The 27,593-nt window shown below is 47.8% G+C and overlaps 1 protein-coding gene across 1 annotated transcript in view; it reads right to left on the reverse strand.

Moving 5' to 3' along the window:
- The window catches only part of LOC144599588 (LIM and senescent cell antigen-like-containing domain protein 1), a 54,484-nt gene continuing 26,891 nt past the window's right edge, over nucleotides 1-27,593 (reverse strand). The window contains exons 5-10 of the mRNA XM_078410651.1: nucleotides 8,114-8,263; nucleotides 6,515-6,665; nucleotides 5,062-5,154; nucleotides 3,804-3,852; nucleotides 1,674-1,749; nucleotides 1-202 (exon numbers count right to left, since the gene is read on the reverse strand). Coding sequence (XP_078266777.1) covers nucleotides 88-202; nucleotides 1,674-1,749; nucleotides 3,804-3,852; nucleotides 5,062-5,154; nucleotides 6,515-6,665; nucleotides 8,114-8,263 — 634 coding nt within the window. The 3' untranslated portion in view covers nucleotides 1-87. The remainder of the gene's footprint in view (nucleotides 203-1,673; nucleotides 1,750-3,803; nucleotides 3,853-5,061; nucleotides 5,155-6,514; nucleotides 6,666-8,113; nucleotides 8,264-27,593) is intronic.

Below are 27,593 nucleotides of genomic sequence, written 5' to 3' on the forward strand. Positions count from 1 at the left end.
GCTGAGTATATCGAGGGTGTCCCGGCTCCGATCCTGACATCCGGAGGGAACCCGGAGGACCAGGGTCCACCAGCTGCAGCCCTGGCCTCACTTCCCCGCGTTTCTCTCAGACAGCTTCTTCAGTCGCTTCTTCAGTTCCAGCGGGAACTTCTCGTAACAACGTTTGCACACGGGCTTCATGTCGAACTCCACAAACTTGTTCCTGCACAAAAGACACACAACCCGCTCAGACTCACGACCATCACAGGACGCCTGCACTCATGCGCTGACTGACAAACTGCTCCCTACCCCCTACCCTTGTCCAGAGGTCCTGCAGGAAGTGCAGCCAACTCCGAAACTGCTCCAGTATTCTGGGGAGAGGAATCTCCGAGGAAACGGGGGACTGGAAGGACCAGCTCCCCCTCCACAGGCAACATCCTCCACGGAATCAAAGCCAGACCTCTGGATCCAGGAAACGCACAGGTGACCGACCCATCACTCCCACAGGGGAGAGCCGCCACCTCACAGCGCCGGGCCCCGGTTTAATCCTAACCTCGGGTGCTGTCTGAGTGGAGTTTGCGTGTTCTCCGTTGACCGCGTGGGTTTCCCCTGCATGATCTGGTTACCTCTCACATCCTAAAGACGTGCAGATTGATGGGTTAATTGGTTGCTGTAAGTTGCCTACAGTGTGCAGGGTGAGTGTTGGAATCTGGAGGGAGTGGCCCTGCAGATGATTTCTCTGTAGCCATGACAGGGGACAGACTATCGACTGACACCTGGTGTAAACGTACCAACTCCCACAGTAATGTGGACTACACCACCTCCCACCCTGCCTCCTGCAAAGCCACTAGCCCTTACTTTCAATTCCTCCATCTCAGCCGTACCTGCGCCCAGGATGTGGCTTTCCATTCTAGGACATCCAAGATATCCTCTTTCCTGACCTTACCACGGTTTCCCCCCCTATATCACATCTATGAGAGTCATACTGTAGATGGATCCCTCATCCACATTTCCTCTGTGTCCTCAGTTCTGGTTTCACTGCGCTTCCCCCCAGATGGAACATGGGTAGAATTCCCCCAGTCCTCACCTTTCACCCACCAGCCTCTGCATCCAACACATCATCCTAAGATATTTCCACCACCTCCAATGTGATCCCACTACCAGTCACGTCGTCTTCCCATCTCCACCCCTTTCCGCCTTCTGCAGAGACTGTTTCCTCCACAACTCCTTGGATCACTCATTCCTTCCCACCCAAGCCACCCCCTCCCCAGATACTTTCCTCTGCAACCACATAAGATGTAACACCTGTCCCTATTCCTCCTCCCTCGTCTCCATCTAGGGACCCCAGCAGTCCTTCCAAGTGAGACAGAGATTCATGTGCACCACCTCTAACTTCATCTACTGCATCCAGTGTTCCCAATGTGGCACCCTGAACATTAGCGAGACCAAACGTAGACTCGGTGACTGTTTTGCTGAACACTTGCTCTCGGTCCTCTGAGGCCGACTGGATTGGCCGGCAGCATAAGACTGATGGGAAAGCATCCTGTTTGTGTGTAACACTCTGACGGTTGTATGTGGATGTTCTATGATAGTCATCGGCATGGCAGCAGTGAGGAGGTTTCTGAAATCCAGTCGGTCTCTGGCGGTGGGAGAGGGAGAGATTAGTTTGAACAACGGTGGAGGCAGGTACTTACTTCAGGGTGAGCTTGGAGTGACAGCTGGAGCAAGCGAAACAGTGAACGCACCAGGACTTGTTGAGAGCCGACACCACTGCAACATAAAATGGATGCCATCACTTTCACCTCCAAACCACTCGCTGTTCAACCAGGTGCCCGTCGCTTGACGCAACTGGGTTGCTTGGCAATAGGAGCAGGCCATTCATTCCCCTCAACCCTCTGCCCAAACAATGGGGGGACGCATTCCGACCTCAGTGCCCCCTGCTGACTCGGTTCCAATACTCCACGTGCTGCTGCCCTCCATCTCACTCTGTCATTGGGGACAGGTCATTCCCAATTTAAACTCTGAAGTAGTGCTTTTTGTCATCAACAGCCCGGCCTAATTCTAAACCCATTTCACTATTTCTGCACTCTCACATGGCAGGAATTAGTCCCTCTCCCTCTGCACAATCGACTCATTTAGCACCTGTTAGACTGCTCTTAATTCTGTAGTTACAGGTGTAATCGAGCCGTACCCGGGGAATGACCGAGTTCGCTTTTACGGACGTCCGTGAGTCGATTTTGTCCGCAAGTCAGAAAATACACAAAAATCACTGAGTACGGTCATCATACCTCCACTGCACAGTAACAAAGAGCATCAAAATACAGATGGATCAAATAGGAAAATGACCAGGTGGTGAGAGAGAAGAAACTGGTTTTAGTTTATAGGAATTTACGTAAATCAGGCAATTGTGGGAGCTCGTTCATATGTACGTGTGAGCACAGGTCAGACGTTAACCTGGGCATGGCCTATACAAGGCTGATCTATGCAACCCGTCCTTTGAGAATGGTTTCATCCTGGGTTATGTACCTCTGGAGTTAATATGAAGCTACACCACCCGTTGAAAAACACGGGACTACACGCCAGGGTGTAACCAGAGAGCTGGTCACCGTGGAGGCAGGGTCAGAAGTCAAAGGGTCAGAGGCGGGCGGCACGGTAGCGCAGCGGTAGAGTTGCTGCTTTACAGTGAATGCAGCGCCGGAGACTCAGGTTCGATCCTGACTACGGGTGCTGCACTGTAAGGAGTTTGTACGTTCTCCCCGTGACCTGCGTGGGTTTTCTCCGAGATCTTCGGTTTCCTCCCACACTCCAAAGACGTACAGGTATGTAGGTTAATTGGCTGGGTAAATGTAAAAATTGTCCCTAGTGGGTGTAGGATAGTGTTAATGTACGGGGATTGCTGGGTGGCACGGACTTGGAGGGCCGAAAAGGCCTGTTTCCGGCTGTATATATATATGAAGTGGTGAGTACAGCAGGCAATGAAGAAAGCCAATGGAATGTTGGCCTTCATAACAAGAGGAGTTGAGTATAGGAGCAAAGAGGTCCTTCTGCAGTTGTACAGGGCCCTAGTGAGACCACACCTGGAGTACTGTGTGCAGTTTTGGTCTCCAAATTTGAGGAAGGATATTCTTGCTATTGAGGGCGTGCAGCGTAGGTTTACTAGGTTAATTCCCGGAATGGCGGGACTATCGTATGTTGAAAGACTGGAGCGACTAGGCTTGTATACACTGGAATTTAGAAGGATGAGAGGAGATCTTATCGAAACGTATAAGATTATTAAGGGGTTGGACACGTTAGAGGCAGGAAACGTGTTCCCAATGTTGGGGGAGTCCAGAACCAGGGCCCACAGTTTAAGAATAAGGGGTAGGCCATTTAGAACTGAGATGAGGAAAAACTTTTTCAGTCAGAAAGTTGTGAATCTGTGGAATTCTCTGCCTCAGAAGGCAGTGGAGGCCAATTCTCTGAATGCATTCAAGAGAGAGCTAGATAGAGCTCTTAAAGATAGCGGAGTCAGGGGGTATGGGGAGAAGGCAGGAACGGAGTACTGATTGAGAATGATCAGCCATGATCACATTGAATGGTGGTGCTGGCTCGAAGGGCCGAATGGCCTCCTCCTGCACCTATTGTCTATTGTCTATTGGATGGTGGAGTCAGGGGAGATGGGAAATGTAGGAATGATGATAGAAACAGGAGAAGGAAATCTTCCGTGTGAATCTGTGTGACTGATATTGAGTGGGTAGCCGGCGAGGGAAGAGGTTCTGTCTCTGTCTGGGAGGTGGGATTAGCTCCTGGAGGAGTTGAATGGCGGCAGTAGGATGAGTACTTACCATCACCCTCAATCACCCGGTTACAGTGGTAACAAACGTCTCCAAACAGCTGCCAAGACAAACACAGGCTGTGAGGGTCATAGAACACACCCAACCAGAGACAGGATTCCGCTCAGTCTCAAAGTACCAACCACATACTCAGTGATACAGTAAATGTTAACATTACAGTTAATAACAATTCCATGTTAATAACATTACTGAACTCGTGAGTCGCATTCAGTATAAAGACAGAGTGCTTCTGAATTAGTGGGTGACAGTGCAGTACAAGTACTTAACATTAGCACTCAACATAGAGTAATATTACTGCACAAGTGAGTAACAATCTCCTCATGCCAACGTTACTACTTTAAGGAGACGGTTTAATGCTGCACTGCAGTGCAGCAGGTAGTGCAGCTGCATCACAGGACCTGCGACGTTTGGTCCTGTCGTAAAGTGCTGTCTCTGTGAAGTTTGCACATTCTCCCCATGGGCTTCGCTGGGGTGCTCTGGTTTCTACCCACATCCCCAAGACCTACAGGTTAATTGGCCATTGTAAATTGTCCCTAGTTTAGTCAAGGTAGAATCTAAGGGCAGTTAATCAGAATGTAGGGAAATTTAAATAAGATTGTATAGGATACTGGGTAAATGGGATGTGTGGATTCTGTGGGATGAAGGACCTGTTTCTGTGCTGTAACTTTCTTTTTCAATTACCACAGTTCTACACAGGGAATACTGTGCAGATATGGACACCAGCTGGATGTTAGCTAGTGATGTAAACTCGATGTTAACTAGATGTTAGCTGGGATATATCTTGACATTGGAAGGTTCACCAGATTCATTTACAAAGGGCTAGGTTCTGACAAGACATTGCAGAATATAACTAGAGAACGATGCAGCAATGAAATAGGCCTTTCGGCCAACTCAGTCCGTGCTGACCATCAACCATCCATTCATTGATCCCATTTTATTCTCTCCACTTTCCCATAAATCTTCTCCCCCCCCCCTTCCATCCTGGATTCTACCACTCACATACACGACAGGAGTAATTTTCAGCGGCCAATCTAATCCACCAATCTGCACATCTTCAGGATGTGGGAGGAAAATGGAGCACCCGGGGGAAACCCACATAATCAGAGTGAGAACGTGCAAACTCCTCATGGGCAGCGCCTGACATCAAGATCAAAGGTGGGTGTCTGAAACTATGAGGCTGTGGCTCTTCCCGCTACTCCACTGTGGTGACAAAACAACGTGAGTGAAGGATATGTCCACGCTCGTGTACCTGGTTGTAATGCTTCTCGCAGTAGGCCAGTCCTTTCCGTTCAAAGTGATGGTGCCCCAAAAACGGTTTCTCACACTTGGCACAGACAAAATGCTGCAACAAATGGAGGGGGAGAGATGTACTGTATCAGGCAGGGTTTTAATTACAATCACCATAACATCAACAGCAGCAGAACAACTGCCCCAGGAGGACATCACAGGCACAGGGATGGGGGAAAGGTCAGGGTACAGAGAATGGGTGGGGGCAGTGGGCAGTGAGTGGGCAGGGTCATTGGGCAGTGCATAGGCGAGGTCAGTGGGCAGTGGGTGAGGTCAGTGGGTGAGGTCAGTGGGCAGTGCATAGGTGAGGTCATTGGGCAGTGGGCTAAGTCAGTGGGCAGTGAGTACGGTCAGTGGGCAGGGCCAGTAAGGTCAGTCCAGGCAAAGATGGAGTCAGTGGGCAGGGTCAGTGGGCGAGGTCAGTGGGCAGGGTCATTGGGCAGTGCATAGGCGAGGTCATTGGGCAGTGGGCTAAGTCAGTGGGCAGTGAGTGCGGTCAGTGGGCAGGGCCAGTAAGGTCAGTCCAGGCAAAGATGGAGTCAGTGGGCAGGGTCAGTGGGCAGTGGGTGAGGTCAGTGGGCAGGGTCATTGGGCAGTGCATAGGTGAGGTCATTGGGCAGTGGGCTAAGTCAGTGGGCAGTGAGTAGAGTCAGTGGGCAGGGTCAGTAAAGTCAATCCAGGCAAAGATGGAGTCAGTGGGCAGGGTCAGTGGGCGAGGTCAGTGGGCAGGGTCATTGGGCAGTGCATAGGCGAGGTCATTGGGCAGTGGGCTAAGTCAGTGGGCAGTGAGTAGGGTCAGTGGGCAGGGTCATTGGGCAGTGCATAGGCGAGGTCATTGGGCAGTGGGCGAGGTCAGTGGGCAGTGAGTAGTGTCAGTGGGCAGTGAGTAGTGCCAGTGGGCAGGGTCAGTAAAGTCAGTCCAGGCAAAGATGGAGTCAGTGGGCAGAGAGAGGAAGAGCCAAAGTCCAGGAAGGGGCAAAGCAAATGACCAGGAAAAGCCGGAGTCTGTCCGAGGAGAGAGAGGAGTCTGCCCAGGGAGAAGGGGAGGCCAGGGAAGGGCAGACCTGTCTGGGGCAAGGCAGAGTCTGTCCTGGACGGGGTGAGCACAGGGTCCAGGGAGGGTTGGGGTCTGCCCAGCAGGGCAGTCAGTCCAGGGGGGGAGGGGTCTACCATTTTAAAAAAAATTATATTTTATATTACAAATATTTTATTCCAAAACAAAAATACAAAGTAATAACGCAATCAAATCAAAAGCTGCCGATATTGGCAGTTTATAAACAAAACAATTGGGAGGTGAGGGGGGGGGGGGGGGGGGTCTGTGGCCAGGGACGTCTGCTCTCTCAGCTCCCTGGCCTGAGTGCCCTCGCTGGCACAGAGCCCCTCACTCCGCGCTGGCCCTGGGAGCAGCCACCCACCTCGACGTGCCACTGTTTCCCCAGGGCATTGACCACGCGGCCCTCGATGGGTCTCCGACACGCCCCACAGATGGGGACTCCCGTCTTGTCGTGGCAGGGCAGGCAGTAGAGAGCCCCCTTCAACTCCCGAGCATCCGCTGTGAGCTCCTTCCTGCAAAGCACACAGCGTGAGATCCAAGCTCAATGATCCTTCAAACACATTCAATGCTTACAGTGATTTATATTTACTGTCGGAGCAGCAGTCTCACCGCCCCAGAGACCAGCGAATGGTATGTTGGCATTCATAGCGAAGGGATTTGAGTATAGGAGCAGGGAGGTTCTGCTGCAGTTGTACAGAGCATTGGTGAGACCACACCTGGAGTATTGCGTACAGTTTTGGTCTCCTAATCTGAGGAAAGACATTCTTGCCATAGAGGGAGTACCGAGAAGGTTCACCAGATTGATTCCTGGGATGGCAGGACTTTCATATGAAGAAAGACTGGATAGACTCGGCTTCTACTCGCTGGAATTTAGAAGATTGAGGGGGGATCTTATAGAAACTTACAAAATTCTTAAGGGGTTGGACAGGCTAGATGCAGGAAGATTATTCCCAATGTTGGGGAAGTCCAGAACAAGGGGTCACAGTTTAAGGATAAGCGGAAGTCTTTTAGGACCGAGATGAGAAAGTTTTTTTTCACACAGAGAATGGTGAATCTGTGGAATTCTCTGCCACAGAAGGTAGTTGAGGTCAGTTCATTGGCTATATTTAAGAGGGAGTTAGATGTGGCCCTTGTGGCTAAAGAGATCAGGGGGTATGGAGAGAAGGCAGGTACGGGATACTGAGTTGGATGATCAGCCATGATCATATTGAATGGCGGTGCAGGCTTGAAGGGCCGAACGGCCTACTCCTGCACCTATTTTCTATGTTTCTATGTTCAAATCTGATCTCCGGTACTCTCGGTGTGGAGTTTGTATGTTCTCCTGGTTACCTCCCATATCCCAAAGACGTATGGCTTGTATCTGAAGCTGTTAATTGGTCACTTGGAAATTTCCTGTAGATGGATAGAATCTGGGGGGAGTTGAAGAGAATGTGGGGAGAATAGGTTACAGTTGAATTCGCAGGAGCATGGGATTGCTCTTTGTGCACCAGCATGGACTCAATGGGCCAAATAGCCTCCTTCAATGTTCCAAGGAAGTAAGGAATAGCGTAGGCACTGCTGGACAGCCACATACAGACAGGCACACAGGGGCAGGCACACACGGATAGGCACACACTGATAGTCACACGGCAACAGGCACATGCTGACAGTCATATGTTGACAGTCGCACACTGACAATCATACTACCATCATCCCTGTACAGGGATATCATTTATTTAACTTCTGTCCCAGTCTCTCCAGCAGTCAGTGGTGGGAGGGGCATCGATAAGTGGATGACACCGGATGTCACAGACCAAAGGATCAGCGTAATAAGCTTTGCTCCCAGATCCGTGCAGAAGAGATGCACAACAATGAACTCAATTAACCAAAGGCATTGGATGTGAGGATGGCGTGGTGTCACCGTGGTTACAGACTGTGCTGGGTGGGTATTCTACATGATTGAGTTGATTGGCCAACGTACCCACACTGGGTGCAGTTGAAATGATCAGCGTGATAGGGATCACTCTTGTACATGAGTGGCACCTCGTCAATGATCAGATGGCATTTCTGACAGATGTACTGGCCAAGTCGCTTCGCCTTTTCCCGGTTGTGGCAGGGTCTGCACAGATGCCTGTGGAGAAAGGTCATATCAAGCTAATTAATGCATCATACACGCACACTAAAGTGGAGTCTCCCTCGCACTTTGTTAATGCATAACATCAATGCATGTCTGCCCGCAAAAACATTAAACACTTACAGTGCACATATCATTATATATTTAAACTTTGATACTCAACTCTGGAGAATTACTGTATTATTTGTGGATGAATGTTCATTGTCATAGCACGCTGGTTGTTGAATTAATGATCACGATAATGTGCTCGCTGACATCTTCATGGGCTCCCACATAACTGGACACTCAGGGCTTTGATGGTGCTGATTTAGCAGAATTCACAGACTGTTGGATGTTTTCCGACTACAACCCCTGCACGTTCAGTAAGGTTTTACTGATATTACATCAGTCTGAAGAAGGGTCTCGACCCGAAACGTCACCTATTCCTTCTCTCCTGAGATGCTGCCTGACCTGCTGAGTTACTCCAGCATTTTGTGAATAAATACCTTGGATTTGTACCAGCATCTGCAGTTATTTTCTTACACTGATATTACATAGATAAGTATTACATAGATAAGATGCAGTGAATTTCAAGGCAGACTGGAAACGTTGTTTGTCTCACCATAGATGCTACCTGATCTGCTGAGTCTTTCCAGCGTGTTCTGTTTTATGTGCACGCATGTACACTCACACACACGCACATTAACACACTTGCATCCACGCACACCTACATACACACACACACATACACACATACAGAGATTAATACAAACATGTATGCACACACACACACACAATATTTATAAACTGGTAGGGTGTCATTTTTTTGTGTGGAGAGTTGGAATGAGCTGGAAGCCACCACCCCCCATGTTTTTGGGATGTGGGAGGAAGCCGGAGTACTCGGGGCAAACCCACCTGGTCACAGGGAGAACATGCAAATTCCACACGTAGGACCCGAGGCCGGGATTGAACCTGGGTCCCTGGAGCTGTGAGGCAGCAGTGCTAACCGCTACACCACCCGTGCCACACTCATGGAAACTCCCGAACACTATCAGCATGGCCCAAAGCTGGGACCGGTCCTCAGATAAACTGCCTGGTGCAATTGGCCAGAATTTAGGAAGTGGGAGGGTAGGAATTTCTCAGATCTTAATTTTTCTTTTGTTCACTCTTCTTATTCACATCTCCAGTGAACCCTCGGCCAGGAGAGCTCCCAGTGTCCAACATCAACACCCCACTGGCAGTCACCCATCTCACTGGAGCAGAGCCACAGCTAGGAGCTCTGTTTACCTCTCCCGAGTTGCCATGTTTACCCCTCCCGAGTTGCCATGTTTATCCCTCCAGAGTTGCCAGGTTTATCCTTCCCGAGCTGCCATGTTTACCCCTCCCAAGCTGCCATGTTTACCCCTCCAGAGTTGCCAGGTTTATCCTTCCCGAGCTGCCATGTTTACCCCTCCCAAGCTGCCATGTTTACCCCTCCCGAGTTGCCATGTTTACCTCTCCCGAGTTGCCATGTTTATCCCTCCAGAGTTGCCAGGTTTATCCTTCCCGAGCTGCCATGTTTACCCCTCCAGAGTTGCCAGGTTTATCCTTCCCGAGCTGCCATGTTTACCCCTCCAGAGTTGCCAGGTTTATCCTTCCCGAGCTGCCATGTTTACCCCTCGCGAGCTGCCATGTTTACCCCTCCCGAGTTGCCATGTTTACCCCACCCGAGCTGCGTGGAGTTCATTCTGAGTAATCTATTGCCGCTGATCTCAGGTAATTATTTGGAGACAGGGAGCAAACTCCAGACATCACGTGGTCACTGGATTACAGGAGCGGTAAAGGTGTGGGAGGATCTGAGTGCTTCCGACAATGGTCGATCAACTGCTGATTACCCTGGAGCGGCTTTAGTCATCACAGGGCACCTGGTGTCCGGGTGTGTAAAGTTGCCAAACTTTGGCAGCGTTGCACCATTGACGGCTGGCTTGGTTAAAACTTTGGGCTTCACTTGCAGAGAAGCTGAAATGATGTCCCCCAGGCCTCCATGTCGGAGCGGGGAGAGGGATCTGTTGGGCTCTACGCTGCACATCATTGGCACAATCGCCTACATGTGTACACAGGAGCCAGTACAGGCCAGTGGCAACACACACCTGTGCACCCACGCACATGTGCACATGCACACATGCGTACACACACTTACATGTACATACTCGCACATGCTCATGCACACATACAACCATTGCATACACAGCACATACACACACATGAGCACAAACATACAGGCCACACGCATAGACACAGTGCCAATGTTTCACACAACATTAGCACTTAAGCCTCCAGCATCTCCACAGCACATTTATGTGGGAGGCCACCCGGGTCCTCCACTTTGCCCCACTCCCCTGTCTTATCCTTGTCTCCTTTTCCAGATATTTGTCCACTTCCCCTTTAAGCATTATCACATACCCTCAGACTTTCCGTGTTCAATCATCGGCAGGAAATGCTGTAATTCTCAGTGTGTACGGACACACCCATGATTACATTCCAGTGTGTAAGAAGGGAAACAAAGATCAGCAAACATTCCACGACCCAGGAATGGCGGTTAACACTGATTTGTTAGTAGTTATTATTGTACATGTTTATTTACCCACACTACGGGCTTAATTGAGGATGAGATGTCGGTCCTATCCTACACACAGCCCCTGCACTAGTATTACATAAAAATGGATGATGTCATCCACTGCTCCGTTTAAAATGCTTCTATTTTTTGAGGGGAAAATAATCTTCCACGTCTTAATATCTGCAGAAATAACTTCATTCTCAAGAGGAGGACTTCTGTTCAGTCAGTATTCTCCTGGTCCCAGGTTAACCCAGTCAATCTGCTCCTATTTACCACAAGGCGTGTTACCTCAGTCACTCAAGATTGCTTACCCTCCTCATTCAACTGCCCAACCCGCTGTCCTCATTCTTCTCTTTATTCACCCTCGGTGTAAGAATATATTTCCAATGATCCTGGGAAATGCATGGATCTATTCTCCCAAAGCCAATGATCACAGGTTGGTTATCTCCCTGCTCCAGTATCCGTGGGATGGATCTCCCTGTCATCCAGAGATCATTGGACAGATATCCTCCTGATCCTGTGTTCATGGGGTAGACCACTCCCTGATCCAGTGTTCACAAGATGGATCACTCCCTGATCCTGTGTTCATAAGATAGACCACTCCCTGATCCAGTGTTCACGAGATGGATCACTCCCTGATCCAGGGGTAACAAGATGAATCTCCCCGATGCAGTGATCACAGTAAAGATCTCTCCTTAGGATAGAACTATCCCCAATCCACCAGAACCCCTTTCTACTAATATTCCGTCTGAAGCAGTTCTTAGGGATATGGATCAAATTGCTTCTAACTGATAGCAATGAATCAATCTCTTGATTGTGCAAATTCAGCTGGGGACGTGCTGATTCTTTCCAATAATGGACCCGTGGGGGTTCCAAAGGCCAATCTGTCAGCCCTTGGTCATGCTCTTTATGAACCAGAGCCAATCTGGCATTAGTCTACCGGACACTGATCTACGGTGAATCAGTTCGTCTCGCTCTCTGACTAGATTTTCCTTTTATTTAGTGATGGAACTGTGCAGCTTGGAAACAGGCTCTTTGGCCCACTTTGTCCATGCCAACCAATTGACCACACTGAACTAGAGCCATTTGCCCATATTTGGCCCATAGCTTTAACCTTTTCTATCCACATATCTGTCCAAATGCCTTAAAAATCATAATTGTATCTGTTTTTGTAGCTTTCTCTGACAACTCATTCCAGATATGGACTACCCCCCTGAGTGGAAAGGTTGCCTCTAAGGTCACTCTTAAATCTCTTCCCTCTCACCTTAAGCCTATGTCCTCTAGTTTTAGAATTCCTCCACCCTTGGAAAAAGACTGAGCGTTCACTTTATCCATGCCCCTCATGATATTGAACATCTCAATAAGATCACTCCTCGGTATCCTATGCTCCAAAGAAAAAAGTCCCAGCCTTGTCCAAGTAAGGCCTCACCAACGACTTGTACAGCTGCATAATCATGTGCCATCATTTGTACTCAATACTCTTCCCAATGACGGCAATCAATGCTTTCTTCACCACACTGTCCACCCGACTCATCACTTTCAGGAACCTTGCACCAGTACTCCCAGATCTCTCTGTTCTGCAACACCTTTGAGGGTCTGCCCTTTACTGTGTAGGGCTAGTTGTTTCTCAGTTGGTTTTAAACAATTAAGAGCACAAACAGGCCACCTGGCCCCTCAAAACTGCTCCAGCATTCAATAAGATGGTGGCTGACGTAATTGTAGCCTCAATTCCACACAGCCAATGCAACCTTTCCCCCTTGTTTAGATGTCTCTTCCTGAAAGATATTTGAAATGCTGCTTTCCGCAGACCTTTGAACAAGACAGTTGTGTGGGGGAAAAAAATCCTTTGAGGGTGCAAGAGTTTGCCTCATCTCTCTCTTTTAAATGGATGACCCTTTACTTTTGAACAATGACCCACTAATTCCAGATACTCCCCGCAGTAGTTATAAATGGTGAAGAAAGTTATGAAGGATAAAGAGGGACAGAGTAAATTGAGTAGAGCGCTGCAAGATGGAATTTAATCCAGGCAAGTGTGAAGTAACGCATTTTGGGAAGTTAGATATTAACAGGACACATACAGTGAATAGCAGGGACGTCAGGAGTGTTGATGTACAGAGAGATCTCGGGGTGCAATCCATGGCTCCCTGAAAGTAGTGACACATGTGGACAGGGTGGTGATGAAGGCGTTTGGTATGTTTGACATCATAGGCCAAGGCTTTGAATACCAGACTAGGGACATCATAGTGTGGCCGTACAAAACATTTGTTAGACTACATTTGGAATATTGTGTACCATTCTGGTCACCGCACTGCAGAAAGGATATGGTAATAATAGAGTGCAGAAGAGATTCACCAGGATGCTGCCTAGAATGGAGGGCCGTGATTATACGAAGAGATAGGATCGGCTGGGATTATTTTCACTGGGATGTAAGAGGCTGATGGGTAACCTTAGAGGTTTACAAGATTCTGGGATGCACAGATGGGATGCATACAGGATATTTCCTAGGGTGGGGGAGTATAAAACTAGAGTGCATTGTTTTAAGGGGAGAAACATAATGGAGATCTGAGGCCTAGCTTTCTGCAAAGAGGGTGGTGGTTATATGGAACGAGCTGTCAGAAGAGGTGGTGGAGGGAGGTACAGCATTTAAAAAGCATTTGGACAGGTACATGGATAGGAAACGTGTAAAAGGACATGTGCCTAATGTCATAGCATAATGTGGGCAAATGGGATTAGTGTTGATGCAGTCAGCTTGGGCAAGGTGGGCCGAAAGGGCCGGTTTCTGTGCTGTACAACTCTGACTTTAAAAGGAAGCATCCTCTCCACATCCACACTGTTGAAATCCTTCAGGATCTAATTTGTTTCAATCAGTTCCCTCTCGGTCTTCTAAACATAGGTTACTAGCTTAGTCTGCACTACCTTTCCTCGTTCACCAACCTGGCCATTCCATGTATCAGTATTCCCCAAATGTTCCCAATGCATCAACATCCTTAGATCTCTGTTCTTCCTTAAATATTATAATTTATAGGATTCGTCCTCCGGCTGTGGAATTCCATACTTTGTTCGCTTTAAATGATTTTCTTGAGACCTGAACGCAGATCTCTAACTTGTGATATGCGATTTCTGTTTTGTTTCATTCAATTTTTAAAAATTGATTTCATACAAACCAGATTCCTTTAGAGTGTTGAGCTCACTGCACGAAGCCAACCGCGAATAGAAGAGCGAGGAATCATCTTCGTTAGATCCGTGCTAGCTGTCGGTCTGCAATAACGTGCACTCCTGTGTCAGGAGCTAGGAGCCGCAGAGTGGCCAGGATGGCCAACTGGGAACCGGGGTCAGGAGGAGGGGCTGGAGTCTCTAGGAGAGCAGGAGCAGCTCAGAGTGCAGTGGGAGGAATTGTAGGTGAGGGGTGCATTGGGAACATTTGGGGAATACTGATACATGGAATGGCCAGGTTGGTGAACGAGGAAAGGTAGTGCAGACTAAGCTAGTAACCTATGTTTAGAAGACCGAGAGGGAACTGATTGAAACAAATTAGATCCTGAAGGATTTCAACAGCGTGAATTGTAGGTTAGGCAGCTCTGCAGGTCTAAGGGATCAAAGAGAACGTAGATGAGGGAGAGAGGGTAGTGCAGAGGGAGGCAGTGACTAGCTGTTACTTGCCAACACTCCCTGACTGGCTGAAAGATCAGCTTCACACCAATCCCTTCATTATGAAGAGTCGTATTGAAGAGAAATCCTCTTTTGGCATTCAGATGTATATATCCTCTATCTGGTATCTTTCCTTTTGAATCTCAAAGAACGTTTTATAAACTAGCTTAATAAATGTGCTGCCTTGTCCAAAGAGTCTATCAGTGTTTCCTATGGGGGCTCCCAACAGCTTTTCCTTGTTTAACTCGAAGGACTGAGGTTTAAATGACACAGTAAGGGATTGTTAGAGATGCTGTGTCAATAAGACAGTGACTTGGTTTGTGTGGCCATCTCTGCATGAAGTAAGAGAGATCACGCAGCAGTGTGGGGATGAGTGAGGAGGAGGGGAAGCAGCAGCAGGAGTCTGGCTGGATAGCAGGACTGTGCGGATGAGACGCAGTGGAGACGTGGCAGAAGGGAGAGGTCTAAACGTGATGTGGGAGCAGGGTAACCTGGGTGTATCTGTGCATCGGCCATTGAAAAGGGCTGGTAACATTGAAAGAGTGGCTGTCCAAACATAGATTTTGCAGAGATTTCACAATGGAGCAGATAAAATGTGTAGGAAGGAATTGCAGGTGCTGGTCTAAACGGAAGATCGACACAAAAAGCTGGAGTAACTCAGCGGGTCAGACAGCATCAATGGAGAAACGTCACCTATTCCTTTGCTCCAGTGATGCTGTCTGACCCGCTGTGTTACTCCAGATTTTTGTGTCTATCTTCAAGCATAGGGGTTTCTTGTATCCACAGACAGGGGCCTGGAGTACAATGCAGAGGGAGTAGGTTGAACCTGTATAAATGCTGCAATATTGACTGGAATGGTTCCGGGGATGAAGCTTTTCAGCTCCTGGTTCAGACTGGTTTACTGATTGAGAGTGATCAGCCATGATCGCATTGAATGGCGGTGCTGGCTCGAAGGGCTGAATGGCCTACTCCTGCACCTATTGTCTATTGTCTATTGACTGGGGAAGCTGGGACAACAATTCCAAATGCAGTTCGAGAATGAACACCACAGGTCCATAACCAGTTTCCTCAACTTAAATAAGGGCAGTTGTAACGGTATGAGGGAGGAGTTGTTGAAGGTGAACTGGGCTATAATGCTCAGCAGGAGTTTATCTCATCGAAACAGGGGATTCCACAAGAAAGAGGCACAGGCCGTGGGTTAACAAAGGAGGTCAAGGATTATGTTACATTGAAAAGTAGTTCATACAAAGTGGCAAAGGCTGTTGGGAGGCCAGGGGACTGGGAAGTGTTCGATCCAGCAGCATAAGACTAAAGGGCCTGTCCCACTTAGGCGATTTTAAGGCGACTGCCGGCGACTAGGCTGTCGCCGACAGTTCGCCGGGATGTCGCGGGCATGATCATGAGGAGTCTTCCAAGAATCGTAGTGGATCTCAGCGCGTCGCTGAGAAATCAACCAAAGTGAAATTTCTCGGCGACAGCTGGCTTCTGATCGTTGAAATTTCTTTGAGGGTAGTGAATCTCTTCCCCAGTGCGTGGTGGAAGCTGTATCACGTGAGGTATAAGGAGTGGAGGTGAATAAATATTTTATAGATGAAGGAATGGAGGGCTGTGGAGTAAAGGCGCAGCCTTGATCATCTTGAATGGTGGGGGAGGCTTGAGTACCTGATGGCCACTCCTGCTCCTGTTTTCTTGTGACTGGTCTCCTTGGATTAAAAGAGGTTGGAGGAGATTTGGTAAATGTGGCCGATGTAGATAGACTTGCTATTTTTCACAGGTTGTTCAAAGATCAGAAGGCAGAGCTAAAGGCAAAGGGGGGGTGTGAGGTAAAGGGTTTACTCAAAGAGTAGCTGGGATCTAGAGCTCACACAGCAGAGACATAGTGGAAAGGGTGGGGAATTGGGGCTGATTGGGATGTTTCTGTAGGAATCAGCACAGACCCAATGGGTTGAATGGCCTCCTGTGCTGACCATGCCATGATTCCATGTACGCTGAGGATTGGAATGTATGTAAGATGGTTTGAAGATGTGGGTGAGGGAAAATGTATGTGCTTGCATCTGTGTACTTATGTAAGAGTGATGGGGCTGTGTGTGTGTGTGAGAGAGAGAGTGAGAGCGAGAGAGAGTTTGTGTTTGTGTTTGAGAAGTATGAGTGTGTTTCTGTCGAAAAACTGTGGAGGGTAAACAGAGAGAATGTGTGAGTGTGTGAGAATATGTGTGCATATATATGTATATGTGTTTTGTATTGTCTACTTGTGAGTGCGAGTGTTAGTGTTTGTGTGTGTATGAATGAGTGTGTGTGTCTGTGCATCTTGTACATGTAACGTGTGTTGGAGCACTGTTTGTCCGTGTGTGTGTTAGAGCACTGAATGTGTGTGCATGCATATTGCAGCAATGTACAGGTGTTAGCGCACTTTGTTTGCGTGTGCATGTGTTGGAGCACTGCATTTCCCTATGTGAGATTTTGCTCTGTGTGTGCATGTGTGTGTGTGTGTGTGGTACGTGTGTATATGTCTGTGTGTTGTGTGTGGTATGTGTGTGTGGCGTGTGTGTGTGTGGTATGTGTGTATGTGGATGTGTGTGTGTGTGTGTAGTATGTATATGTGTGTGGTGTGTGTGTGTGTGTGTGTGGTATGTGTGTATGGTGTGTGTGTATGTGTATGTATGGTATGTGTGTGTGTGTGTGTGTTTATGTGTATATGTGTGTGTCGTGTGTTGTGGAGCACAATCAGGCTGCTCTGACAGTTTGGAGTGTGTTGATGTGGTGTCACTGTCTGAGCACTGAGCTCTGCTGCTTCCCATAAACCATCAATATTTATAATCCGTGCACTCTACATCTGGCAACAGGTGCAACCTCTCGGATGTTCCTTCCATGTGAACGTTAATGTTTTTGAACTTGAGGTCATTGCAGTTCAAGGAGCTGAAATCCAACTCCTGTGGAATGAATGACTCTGGTCAACAATCAGTTCAGGGGTCCAGGCAGGAAGGCTGAGATCCTCACCCCTGCTCTCACAGGACTCACCTTGGCCACGCAATGAGAAAACACGAGCAGTTTATCTTTATGGAAGAATCTGTCCCTGACACACAAAATTGCGAATAATCACGACACACTGAATCTCAACATACATCACATTTAGTTGCTGAGAAAAAACTCCTTCAGCTAATGTGATCTTATCATGTTCCACACTCACATTCAATCCAACGGCAGTCCTGAGTGTGATGTAAACAACACATTGGCGCAGTTGGTAGAGCTGTTGCCTAAATGCAACAGGGACCTGTGGGGCTTGATCCTGACCTCTGGTGCTATCTGTGACGAGTTTGCATGTTTTCCCTGCAACCGCATGGAGAACTCTTCACCATCTCCATCAATGACTGGGATGAGGGGATGGAGTGCCATATATCCAACTTGTGTGGGCAGTGAAAAGACAGAGAGGACCCGGGGGGGGGGGGGGGGGGGGGTTGTAGAGACATGGGAAAGGGCGTGGCAGATGGGATATAAATGGTAAAATCAGGTCATCCATTTACCTAATTTTTTTAAAAGGTGAGTTTTTTTTGCATGATGAGAGATTGAAGGTGTTGTTCAGAAAGCCAATATTCCTTGTTCATGAAGCACCAGATGTTTATGTGCTGATACCGTGAACAATTAGGGAGGCCGATAGTACATCGTCTTTATTGTGGGAGGATTTGAATCCAAGTGTTGGGAGGGTTTATTGAAATGACGTAGGACCACGCCTGGGTGATGGTGCACTTGGTCTGGGTGATGGTGCACAGGTCTGGGTGATGGTGCACTTAGCCTGGGTGATGGTGCACTTGGCCTGGGTGATGGTGCACTTGGTCTGGGTGATGGTGCACTTGGTCTGGGTGATGGTGCACTTGGCCTGGGTGGGTGCACAGGTCTGGGTGATGGTGCATTTGGTCTGGGTGATGGTGCACAAGTCTGGGTGATGGTGCACTTGGCCTGGGTGATGGTGCACTTGGCCTGGGTGATGGTGCACTTGGTCTGGATGATGGTGCACAGGTCTGGGTGATGGTGCACTTGGTCTGGGTGATGGTGCACTTGGCCTGGGTGATGGTGCACTTGGTCTGGGTGATGGTGCACAGGCCTGGGTGATAGTGCACAGGCGTGGGTGATAGTGCACAGGCGTGGGTGATGGTGCACTTGGCCTGGGTGATGGTGCACTTGGTCTGGATGATGGTGCACAGGTCTGGGTGATGGTGCACTTGGCCTGGGTGATGGTGCACTTGGTCTGGGTGATGGTGCACAGGCCTGGGTGATAGTGCACAGGCGTGGGTGATAGTGCACAGGCGTGGGTGATGGTGCACAGGCCTGTGTGATGGTGCACAGGCCTGGGCTCCGATCCAGGGTAGAGTTGTGATGGAGAACGAAGGTTCACCAGGTGGATTCCTGGGATTGGGACTTGTCCTACAAAGAAAGATTCAACAGATTGGGCCTATAGGGTGTCAGAGTATGAGAGATGATCTTGTTGAAATGTATATAATCCCTACAGGTCAGATGTACAGAAGATATCCCCCTGACTGGGGTATCTGCAACTGATGACCTTGCACTGAAAATGAGATGCCAGTCATTCAGGATGAGGCATGTGGCAAGATCCTGCATGGTGGGCTGGTGAGATCACATGGGATTGGGTAGGAAGGAACCCATGCTCGTTTAAACCAAAGATGGACACATAAAGCTTGAGTAACTCAGTGGGTTAGACAGCATCTCTGGAGAAAAGGAAAAGGTGATGTTTCAGGTCGAGACCCTTCTTCTGACGGAGAGTCAGGAGAGAGGGTCTAGAGGTATGAAAGCGTAAGGTGTGAAAATGACAGATCAAAGCAGGTGGTGATAATTGATGTGGAGCGCCAATTGCAAACAGTATTAAGTGTGGGGGTCGAGAGTTATGTGGTAGGTAAGGGAATGATGGAATCTGGGATTAGTGCAGGGAAATGACACTGAAGTAAATCAGCTGTGATCTGATTGAATGAAAGTGATGGGCCGAATGGGCAGGCCCCACCTCTGCTTATTTCCGGTGCCTCAGCAGTTCCTAAGACAGTGTAACACTCGCTCGGATCAACAGTGAGCCGCAGTCGGGAACTTGCAATCACCTGGAAGAAACATGAGCCCACAAACCTGTGACCGGAGATGGGAGAGTTCTCAGCTAAGAGCCCGGCTGACACGGGGAAGTGTGAGAGGGAACAGGGGCCCTGGTCTGGGAATCAGCCGGCTGCCCTAGATCTGAGGAAATGGACCTCCCTCCCCTGCTGCGGGCTTGCTGTTGTCATTTCAGATTTCCTCTGCTTCAAATGTCAATATCTTCTGCTTTAATTCCACATAAAACATCCCCGTGAAGCCGGCTGTCCTGTGGGCAGCTCACTGATTCAATCAAGAAGGGTTTTCAGAGTTTATTTCTTTAAGGGAGTGGGCCAGCAGTGCGGTAGGGGGTCTGGGGAGTGGGCTGGGCTTGCTCAAGGTTAACCCTGTGTGTGAAACAGCTCAGCCAGGGACCAGGTTCAGTGCGCAGCCCCAGCAATAGACGGGGGGCCGTATAGGTTTGAACCCAGGCCGTGTGGGAATCACCCCACCCACCCCACCCACCCCATAACACAACAGTGGACTTGGAGTTGCTACAGGCCTCGGTGAGGTGACACTATCATCTGAAGATAAGGTGGTAAAATGGCTCTGCAGCAGAGCTGGTGCCTCACAGTGCCAACGTCACAGGTTCAATCCTGACCTTGCATGATGTCTGGGTGGAGTTTGCACGTTCTCCCTTTGACCGCGTGGGTTTCCTCCCACATCCCAAAGACTGAGGGTTTGTAGGTTCATCTGTAAATTACCCCTCGTGTGCTGTGGGATAACTAGTATGAACTGGTGATCAATGGTCGGGTTGGATCGGTGGGGCAAAGGGCTTGTTTCTCTGCAACTAACACCCGGGCTGTTGTCAGGCACACACCCAGCAACAGGCAGCTCCATCGATTGTTTGATGGAGACTGGGGAATGATGGAGAACCACAATGTTTGTTGCAACTCAGAGTGCTTTACCATGACTTGAACAACAACTAACTTTGGTCCAAGCATCCTGCCATTTCCACATTATTTGACACTTACAATCAACAAGTGGTTTCTACAACACTGGACATGACAATGTGGATATAGTCAATGGTGGGATAGTCCGAACACTGAACAGATTTCCACATCTGTTTTACTTTCCTGCAGCGGTTTAATGTATTTTCTTTATAAAAGGCTCATCCTCACCAGCCCCAGGAGAGGTCAGTGAATGGCCACTTTATGACCATAATACCACTGCGTCTTCCTCACATTTAAAAGTGCACCGTACAGCATGAAAGTATCATGTGCAGGTCCCACTGTAGTCATCCTGCACCCTCCTTGGAAGGTCACACTTGTCAGTCAAGGTTTGCTTATTTGCATGAATTTGAGGATTTATTTACAGTCCATCGGAGTCTGGGTGAGAACAATGAGCCTCTCACCACCAGTGCTGCCCTCTACGGATCGTTCACCTGACCCCACCACACCTCGTTGGCAGAAAGGATTTTCGTTCTGAGGCTCAGTTTTCCCTGAACTTTGATCTGGATTGTTTTACATGGTCCCCAGCCTGCCTCACTGGTTCCTGTTGCGCAGCTCCTGCTGAATGTGGGAACCAGCTCCTCGGTTACACACCAGCTCTACAGTTCCCGCTGGCTTTGCTAACAGGCCCACTGGCTGGTCAGTGCTACCGGTCACGCTGTCCCAGTGCTGGCAGCTGGTTCTGCTGTTAGTGGTGCTGTCTCTACTCAAATCTGACAAGGACGAGCGAAGGTGGGAGAGAACCAGAGCTGATGCTTTGATGGTTCCTCAGAGAACGGAGAGAATCCTGCCAGCTAAAGCAGACAGACCCGCATGTCTAAAGCACATACATATCTGTATGTCTAATGAAAACACAGACCTGTATGTCTAAAGAACACGGTCCTGTGGGTCTCACGCAAACAGACCGGTGTGTCTAAAACACAGAGATCTGTGTGTCCAAAGGACACAGACCTGTACGTGTAGCTCACACAGACCCTGTGTGTCTAAAGCACAGACCCTGTGTGTCTAAAGCACAGACCTGTGTGTCTAAAGCACAGACCTGTGTGTCTAAAGCACAGACCCTGTGTGTCTAAAGCACAGACCCTGTGTGTCTAAAGCACAGACCTGTGTGTCTAAAGCACAGACCTGTGTGTCTAAAGCACAGACCCTGTGTGTCTAAAGCACAGACCCTGTGTGTCTAAAGCACAGACCTGTGTGTCTAAAGCATGGTGATTTGCATGTCTAAGTCTGCTGCTCCCGAGTAACCTTCATTCTTTCTATAATTTAACTGAATCACAAGTAACTGTAGTTCAACTGCTTCATTGGCTGTGGGTGGATTGGAATATGTTTATGATTGTGGGCCAAAGTAATCGAGGAGAAAAGATTAAACCCAAGGATAAGCGAGTGTGGGAGAGAATCAACAATGACCAGTGAGTGGGGAGAGGACAAGTTTTAGTAGTGTGCTTGTGTGCATGCGTGTGTGTGTGTGTGTGTGTGTGTGTGTGTGTGTGTGTGTGTGTGTGTGTGTGTGTGCGAGTGTGTGTGCGTATGTGTGTGTGTGTATGTGTGTGTGCGTGTGTGTGTATGTGTGTGTGTGTGTGTGTGTGTGCGCGAGTGTGCGTGTGTGTGCGCGCGTGTGTGTGCATATGTATGTGTGCACATGCACACGTAAAACATTCACATGCACATATAAAACATACACAATGTATTTAAAACAAGCACCTTCACACACACACTCATTCACACCGCTCATACACATGCAAACTCTATAATGCGACACAGATATGCTGTGCACACCACACGCTTTCACACAACAGATCACACAGCCTGCATACTTACATCACATACACGTTCACTTATGATATACAGTATTCACATAGCACCCACAAACACGTCCACACAATATACAGTGCACACATTCACACCACACATACAACACACACACGCATGCAACATACACATACCACTCACATTCACATCACACCACGGACGGCTGTGGAGACCAAGTCAATGGATATTTTGAAGGCAGAGATAGATAGATTCTTGATTAGTACGGCTGTCAGGGGTTAGGGGGAAAAAGTAGGAGAATGGGGTTCAGAAGGAAAGATAGATTACCAATGATTGAATGACGGTGTAGGCTTGATGGGCCGAATGGCTTAATTCTGCTCCTATCACTTAGAAACCTATGAACACACATGTAACATAAACCTCTCACATTCACACCACACATTAAATACATACACACCACACATATAACACACACCACACACATTTACAACACACATACAATATGCACACCATGTACATTCACACAACATACAGGCACACAAATAGCACACACACACACACACACACACACACAACCATAAATTCACAGCACACATCAACACATACATATAACACCCATATCAATCACAGAAACATTCCTCTACCTGGGTGCATTCTTGAGTATATTTTGTTCTCTTTGCTAATGGCACCAGCAACCCTCTAAAGGACACAAAGATAGACACAAAAAGCTGGAGTAACTCAGCGGGACAGGCAGCATCGCTGAAGAGAAGGAATGGGTGATATTTCGGTGCGTGACCCTTGGTCAGACTGGTCTACAGGACACAAAGTGCTGGAGTATCTCAGCAGATCAGGCAGCATCTCTGGAGAACGTGGATAGGTGACATTTTGGTTTGAGACTCTTCTTGCACCTGCAATGGACCTCAACTTTACTTTTTTGAAGAAAGGTCTCGACTCAACATGTTACCTATTCATGTTCTCCAGATAAGCTGCCTGAAGTGCTGAGTTACTCCAGCACTTTGTTTCGTTTTGTGTATTAACCAGCATCTGCAGTTCTTTGTTTCTATCAGTAACCCTCTCTTTGGTGGGAAAGCTTTTGTCCTTTGTCTCCCCGGGGTTAAGTGGCATTGCAACAGTGGCTGTTGTTGAACTCCATCACTGGCTCCATCACTGGAGGTGTTTGGAGGTGTTGGAGCTCGTCTCAGAGCCAGGGAGAGACAGAGGTAAACACCACAGTGGAACACAAAAAGAACCATGTTCCAGTGCCACAGAGACGTGAAACAAACGGACTGCACTTTTATAAAGCTTGGCCTACAAGAGATCATTTATCACAACTGAGAGGGGATGAAGATGATGAAAACAAATTGGCACTGGCAACTTCAAGATGTTTCAACATAAGTTGTGGCAAAACCTTAGTTGACAAGAAAGACAGACAGTGGAGAACTGCATCAAATACTCTCCTCACAGAGACACTGACCTATGCCCACAGAGAAGCCAAATAGCATTTTGGTACAATTTCCCAAGTAGATGCTGGATGAACTTATGAATTAAAGCAAAGAACACCTGTCTCAGATAGCCGAAGGGAACTAGTGCCCACTGGCATTCAATGGTTCTTTGAGGGTGGGAGGAGGGGGTTTGAGCACCAGTGCGAAGGTTGATTACAAAGCCTTGGTTGCGTTGCAGGAGTATTGCAGGTCACCGTCTTTTCAATGAAACATTAAATTGAGATCCCATCCATCTATGGTGCACTGCCCACAATCCTATGTCTATCAGGACTTTGTGCTATGACTCATACCAAAGAGCAAAACAGTTCTCTTGCATAATTCTTATAATGTTATAATGCAAAGGATGTTGAAATGCCATAATAACATATTACATTGCAATGTTATAATATTAAATACATTAATGAACACAGCAAATGATGCAAATATTTCATCAGGTTTCAACAAATCAACAGATTGTGGTTCTGTATTTACCATCGTCCATGCTCTCAAGCCATGATCTGTATTACTGTTATATTTTGAAATATGTTTCCGACAGAGTGAAATTTCAAGGGACTGGGAACAGGGCTTCTGGCATGCAACATACATGTGCAAGGGACTGGGAACAGGGCTTCTGGCATGCAACATACATGTGCAAGGGACTGGGAACAGGGCTTCTGGCATGCAACATACATGTGCAAGGGACTGGGAACAGGGCTTCTGACATGCAACATACATGTGCTGCCCGGTATGGATTGAGGGAAAGACTAATTGTAGGAAAGATTAAACACAGGAAAGGCAGCCAGCTCAGCGAGTGGGGGAGAAACAAAATGAAAATCAAAAAACTGCAGAAGCTGGGAATCTGAAATAAAAACAGAAAACACTGAGCAGGTCAGGCAGTACCTGCGGAGAGAGAAACGGTTAACGTTTCAGGTCTGGCACCCTTCTTCAGATCTTGCTCTGATGAAGGGTCCTCGAGCTGAAACTTTAACTGTTTCTCTCTCCACAGATACTGCCTGATCTGCTGAGTGTTTTCAACATTTTCTGCTTTTATTTGGGAGAGACCGAATATTGCTTTTAAGTCAGTTTATGTGCACACGTACAAAGCAACTGTGTACGCACATGCACACTGCAACTGTGTACACACATGCACAGCAACTGTGTGCACAGATGCACAACTACTGTGTGCGCACATGCACAGCAACTGTGTGCACACATGCACAGCAACTGTGTGCACACATGCACAGCAACTGTGTGAGCACATGCACAGCAACTGTGTGCACAGATGCACAACAACTGTGTGCACAGATGCACAACAACTGTATGCGCACATGTACAGCAACTGTGTGCGCACATGCACAGCAACTGTGTGCACACATGCACAGCCCTCTACTTATGCGCAAACTTGAATGCTTTTTGTTTTGTTGGCAATTGAAATGAGAATCTCTTGCCCTACAAATGAAAAAAATATCCTTCCCTCCTTTTAGATTTAAACTGCATTGCATAGTAATGGTCATTCATCAGCTTTAAACAGATCTGGAATATTTTTGTCATAAGAAAATGCAACATAGATGCAAGTGAACTGTGATTTCTTGCTAATGTGACCTTGCTAACATGCATGGGAGTTTACTGACCATCAATATGTATCTTTACTGACGTGTTTACCTGCCTGTGCTGCTCTGAACTGCATTGTACGTAAGTGAACAATCTCTTTGAAGGTGGTTATCTAAAACTACCATGTTTTGGTAAGACAGATGCTTTGTTTAAATTGGCAGCATTTTCATGATTGAAATCAAAGTCAGGTTCCTACAGGACAGAATGTGCTCTTTTGCAATGCAGAAAATGCTCTTTGTATGCCTCCGTGAATTGATAGAGATATCCTTTCTGTGGCTGCTATCGAGGTCACTGGGCTGGCTCAGTCTCAGCACAGCTGCCGTCTTCTTTCCTCAGTTCTCTGTATGAAAACATCTGTATTCCCATAAATCAACTCCCAGAGTGAACTAACCCAAATAAAGCACATTCTGTTCATGTCAGCACCATGAGGTATTCCGAGTGCACACAGCGATAGGCTCACAACAGTCCCAACGTCCAAAGCTCGCTGCTCCCACAATAGTTTAGAGCAATGAACTCGGCACATACGCGAGGGATGAGGAATGTAAGTGAACTGCCAAAGGAAACTGAAAAGTGTTGCAGAGGGTACTGACAAGGGGCAACTCCAGTGGAGCTACACACCGTGGTAACAAGAGCAGGTCGGAGGCTGGTGTTGTGCATTGAGTGGCTCACCTCCTGACACCCCAAGACAAAGTAGGGAGTGCGGTGGATGCTCTTGACTTGACTGGAGGAGTTCAAAGCCAATAACACCCCAGAAGCTTGACAAAAAAGCAGCCTCCTGGGTTGGCACCTCGCCCACTACCCCAAACACGTATTCCCTCCACCGCTGGAGTGTGCACTGTCTACAAAACACACTGCAGTTACTCGCCCAGGCTACTCTGACAGCACCTCCAAAATGGCAACGTCCCGGGCAAGGGGAACCTGTACATGGCACACCACCACCTGCAGGTTCCCCTCCAAAGTCACACGCCATCCTGACATGGAAGTAGAGTGCTGGCCCTTCATCCTCATGGGATTTAAACCCTGGAACTCCCACCCCAGCAGCACAGTGGGAGTGCCCTGATCAGATGCTGTTTCAGGGGGGCTTCATCTTGTCATGGGTAGTTAGGGATGGGAAATAAGTGCAGGCTCTTAGATCCCAAAAATAAATACAAAAATAGTCCTTGGGCATTTCTCAAATACACAACCATTATCCTGGTCAGGAAGATGACAACCATGGAGTTTCCATTTCCGGGTGATTCTACAGGACACCGTACACAAAGATCTAAAACTGTATTATCCCCTCAACATGGAAACAGTCTGTTGTCTGTGTCTCACAAACCAGTGCGATATCTCCATCCCACTGATCTGGTGACATTTCTCAATCTGTGAACTTAACAGCGTCACCCTTCCCTTACACTTCCTCGCATTGAAATACTCTGATTTGCCCCTGTCACTAACATCTAATATCTCCCCTATATCAAACTATCTGTAAGCTTCACACTGAAAAAAAACTAATATCTCTTTCTTTTCAAATCAATATGCCACATTGACTTTGTTTCATTCCTCATCTGGTTATTTCCAGCATTTTCTGTTTTAATTTCACGAATAATCTCTTCATTGTTCAGGGAGAAGCTATCAAATGATCTGGGAGGGCATCTGACTTGTCAGACGTTCATCGTTGAACTTTCCCCGACCTGGCTGGCCAGAGGTACACTTTAACTCGACTGCTTTGCCGATTATCAGTGGCTTGAGTGGTCAGTGAGAGCACAGATCCTGCAGTTCTCCTGAAGTTCATCCTTTGTTGCTTCTCACCTTCTTCCCTGAATTTCTCACATCTCCTCTTCAAGACTGATATTGGATTATTATTGACATGTGTACCGAGATACAGTGAAAAACTTTGTTTTGCATGCTATCCAGACAGATCATACCATACATGAGTGCATCAGGTAGTGCAAATCAGAAAGAGTACAGAATATGGTGTTATTTAGAGAAAGTGCAGGGAAAAAGTGCAAGATGAAAGATGAGGTAGATTGGAAGATCGGGATTTTATTGCTAGCATGTGTGAGGTCTGTTCAAGAGTCTGATAAGAGCAGGGTAGAGGTTATTCTTAAATCTGGTGGTACATGGTTTGAAGCTTGTGTGTCAGCTGCTGCTAGGCCAAAGGTATGACACACCCCGACAGGAGTCAT

Source organism: Rhinoraja longicauda, chromosome 13 (assembly GCF_053455715.1).
Source record: "Rhinoraja longicauda isolate Sanriku21f chromosome 13, sRhiLon1.1, whole genome shotgun sequence".
NCBI lineage: Eukaryota > Metazoa > Chordata > Chondrichthyes > Rajiformes > Arhynchobatidae > Rhinoraja > Rhinoraja longicauda.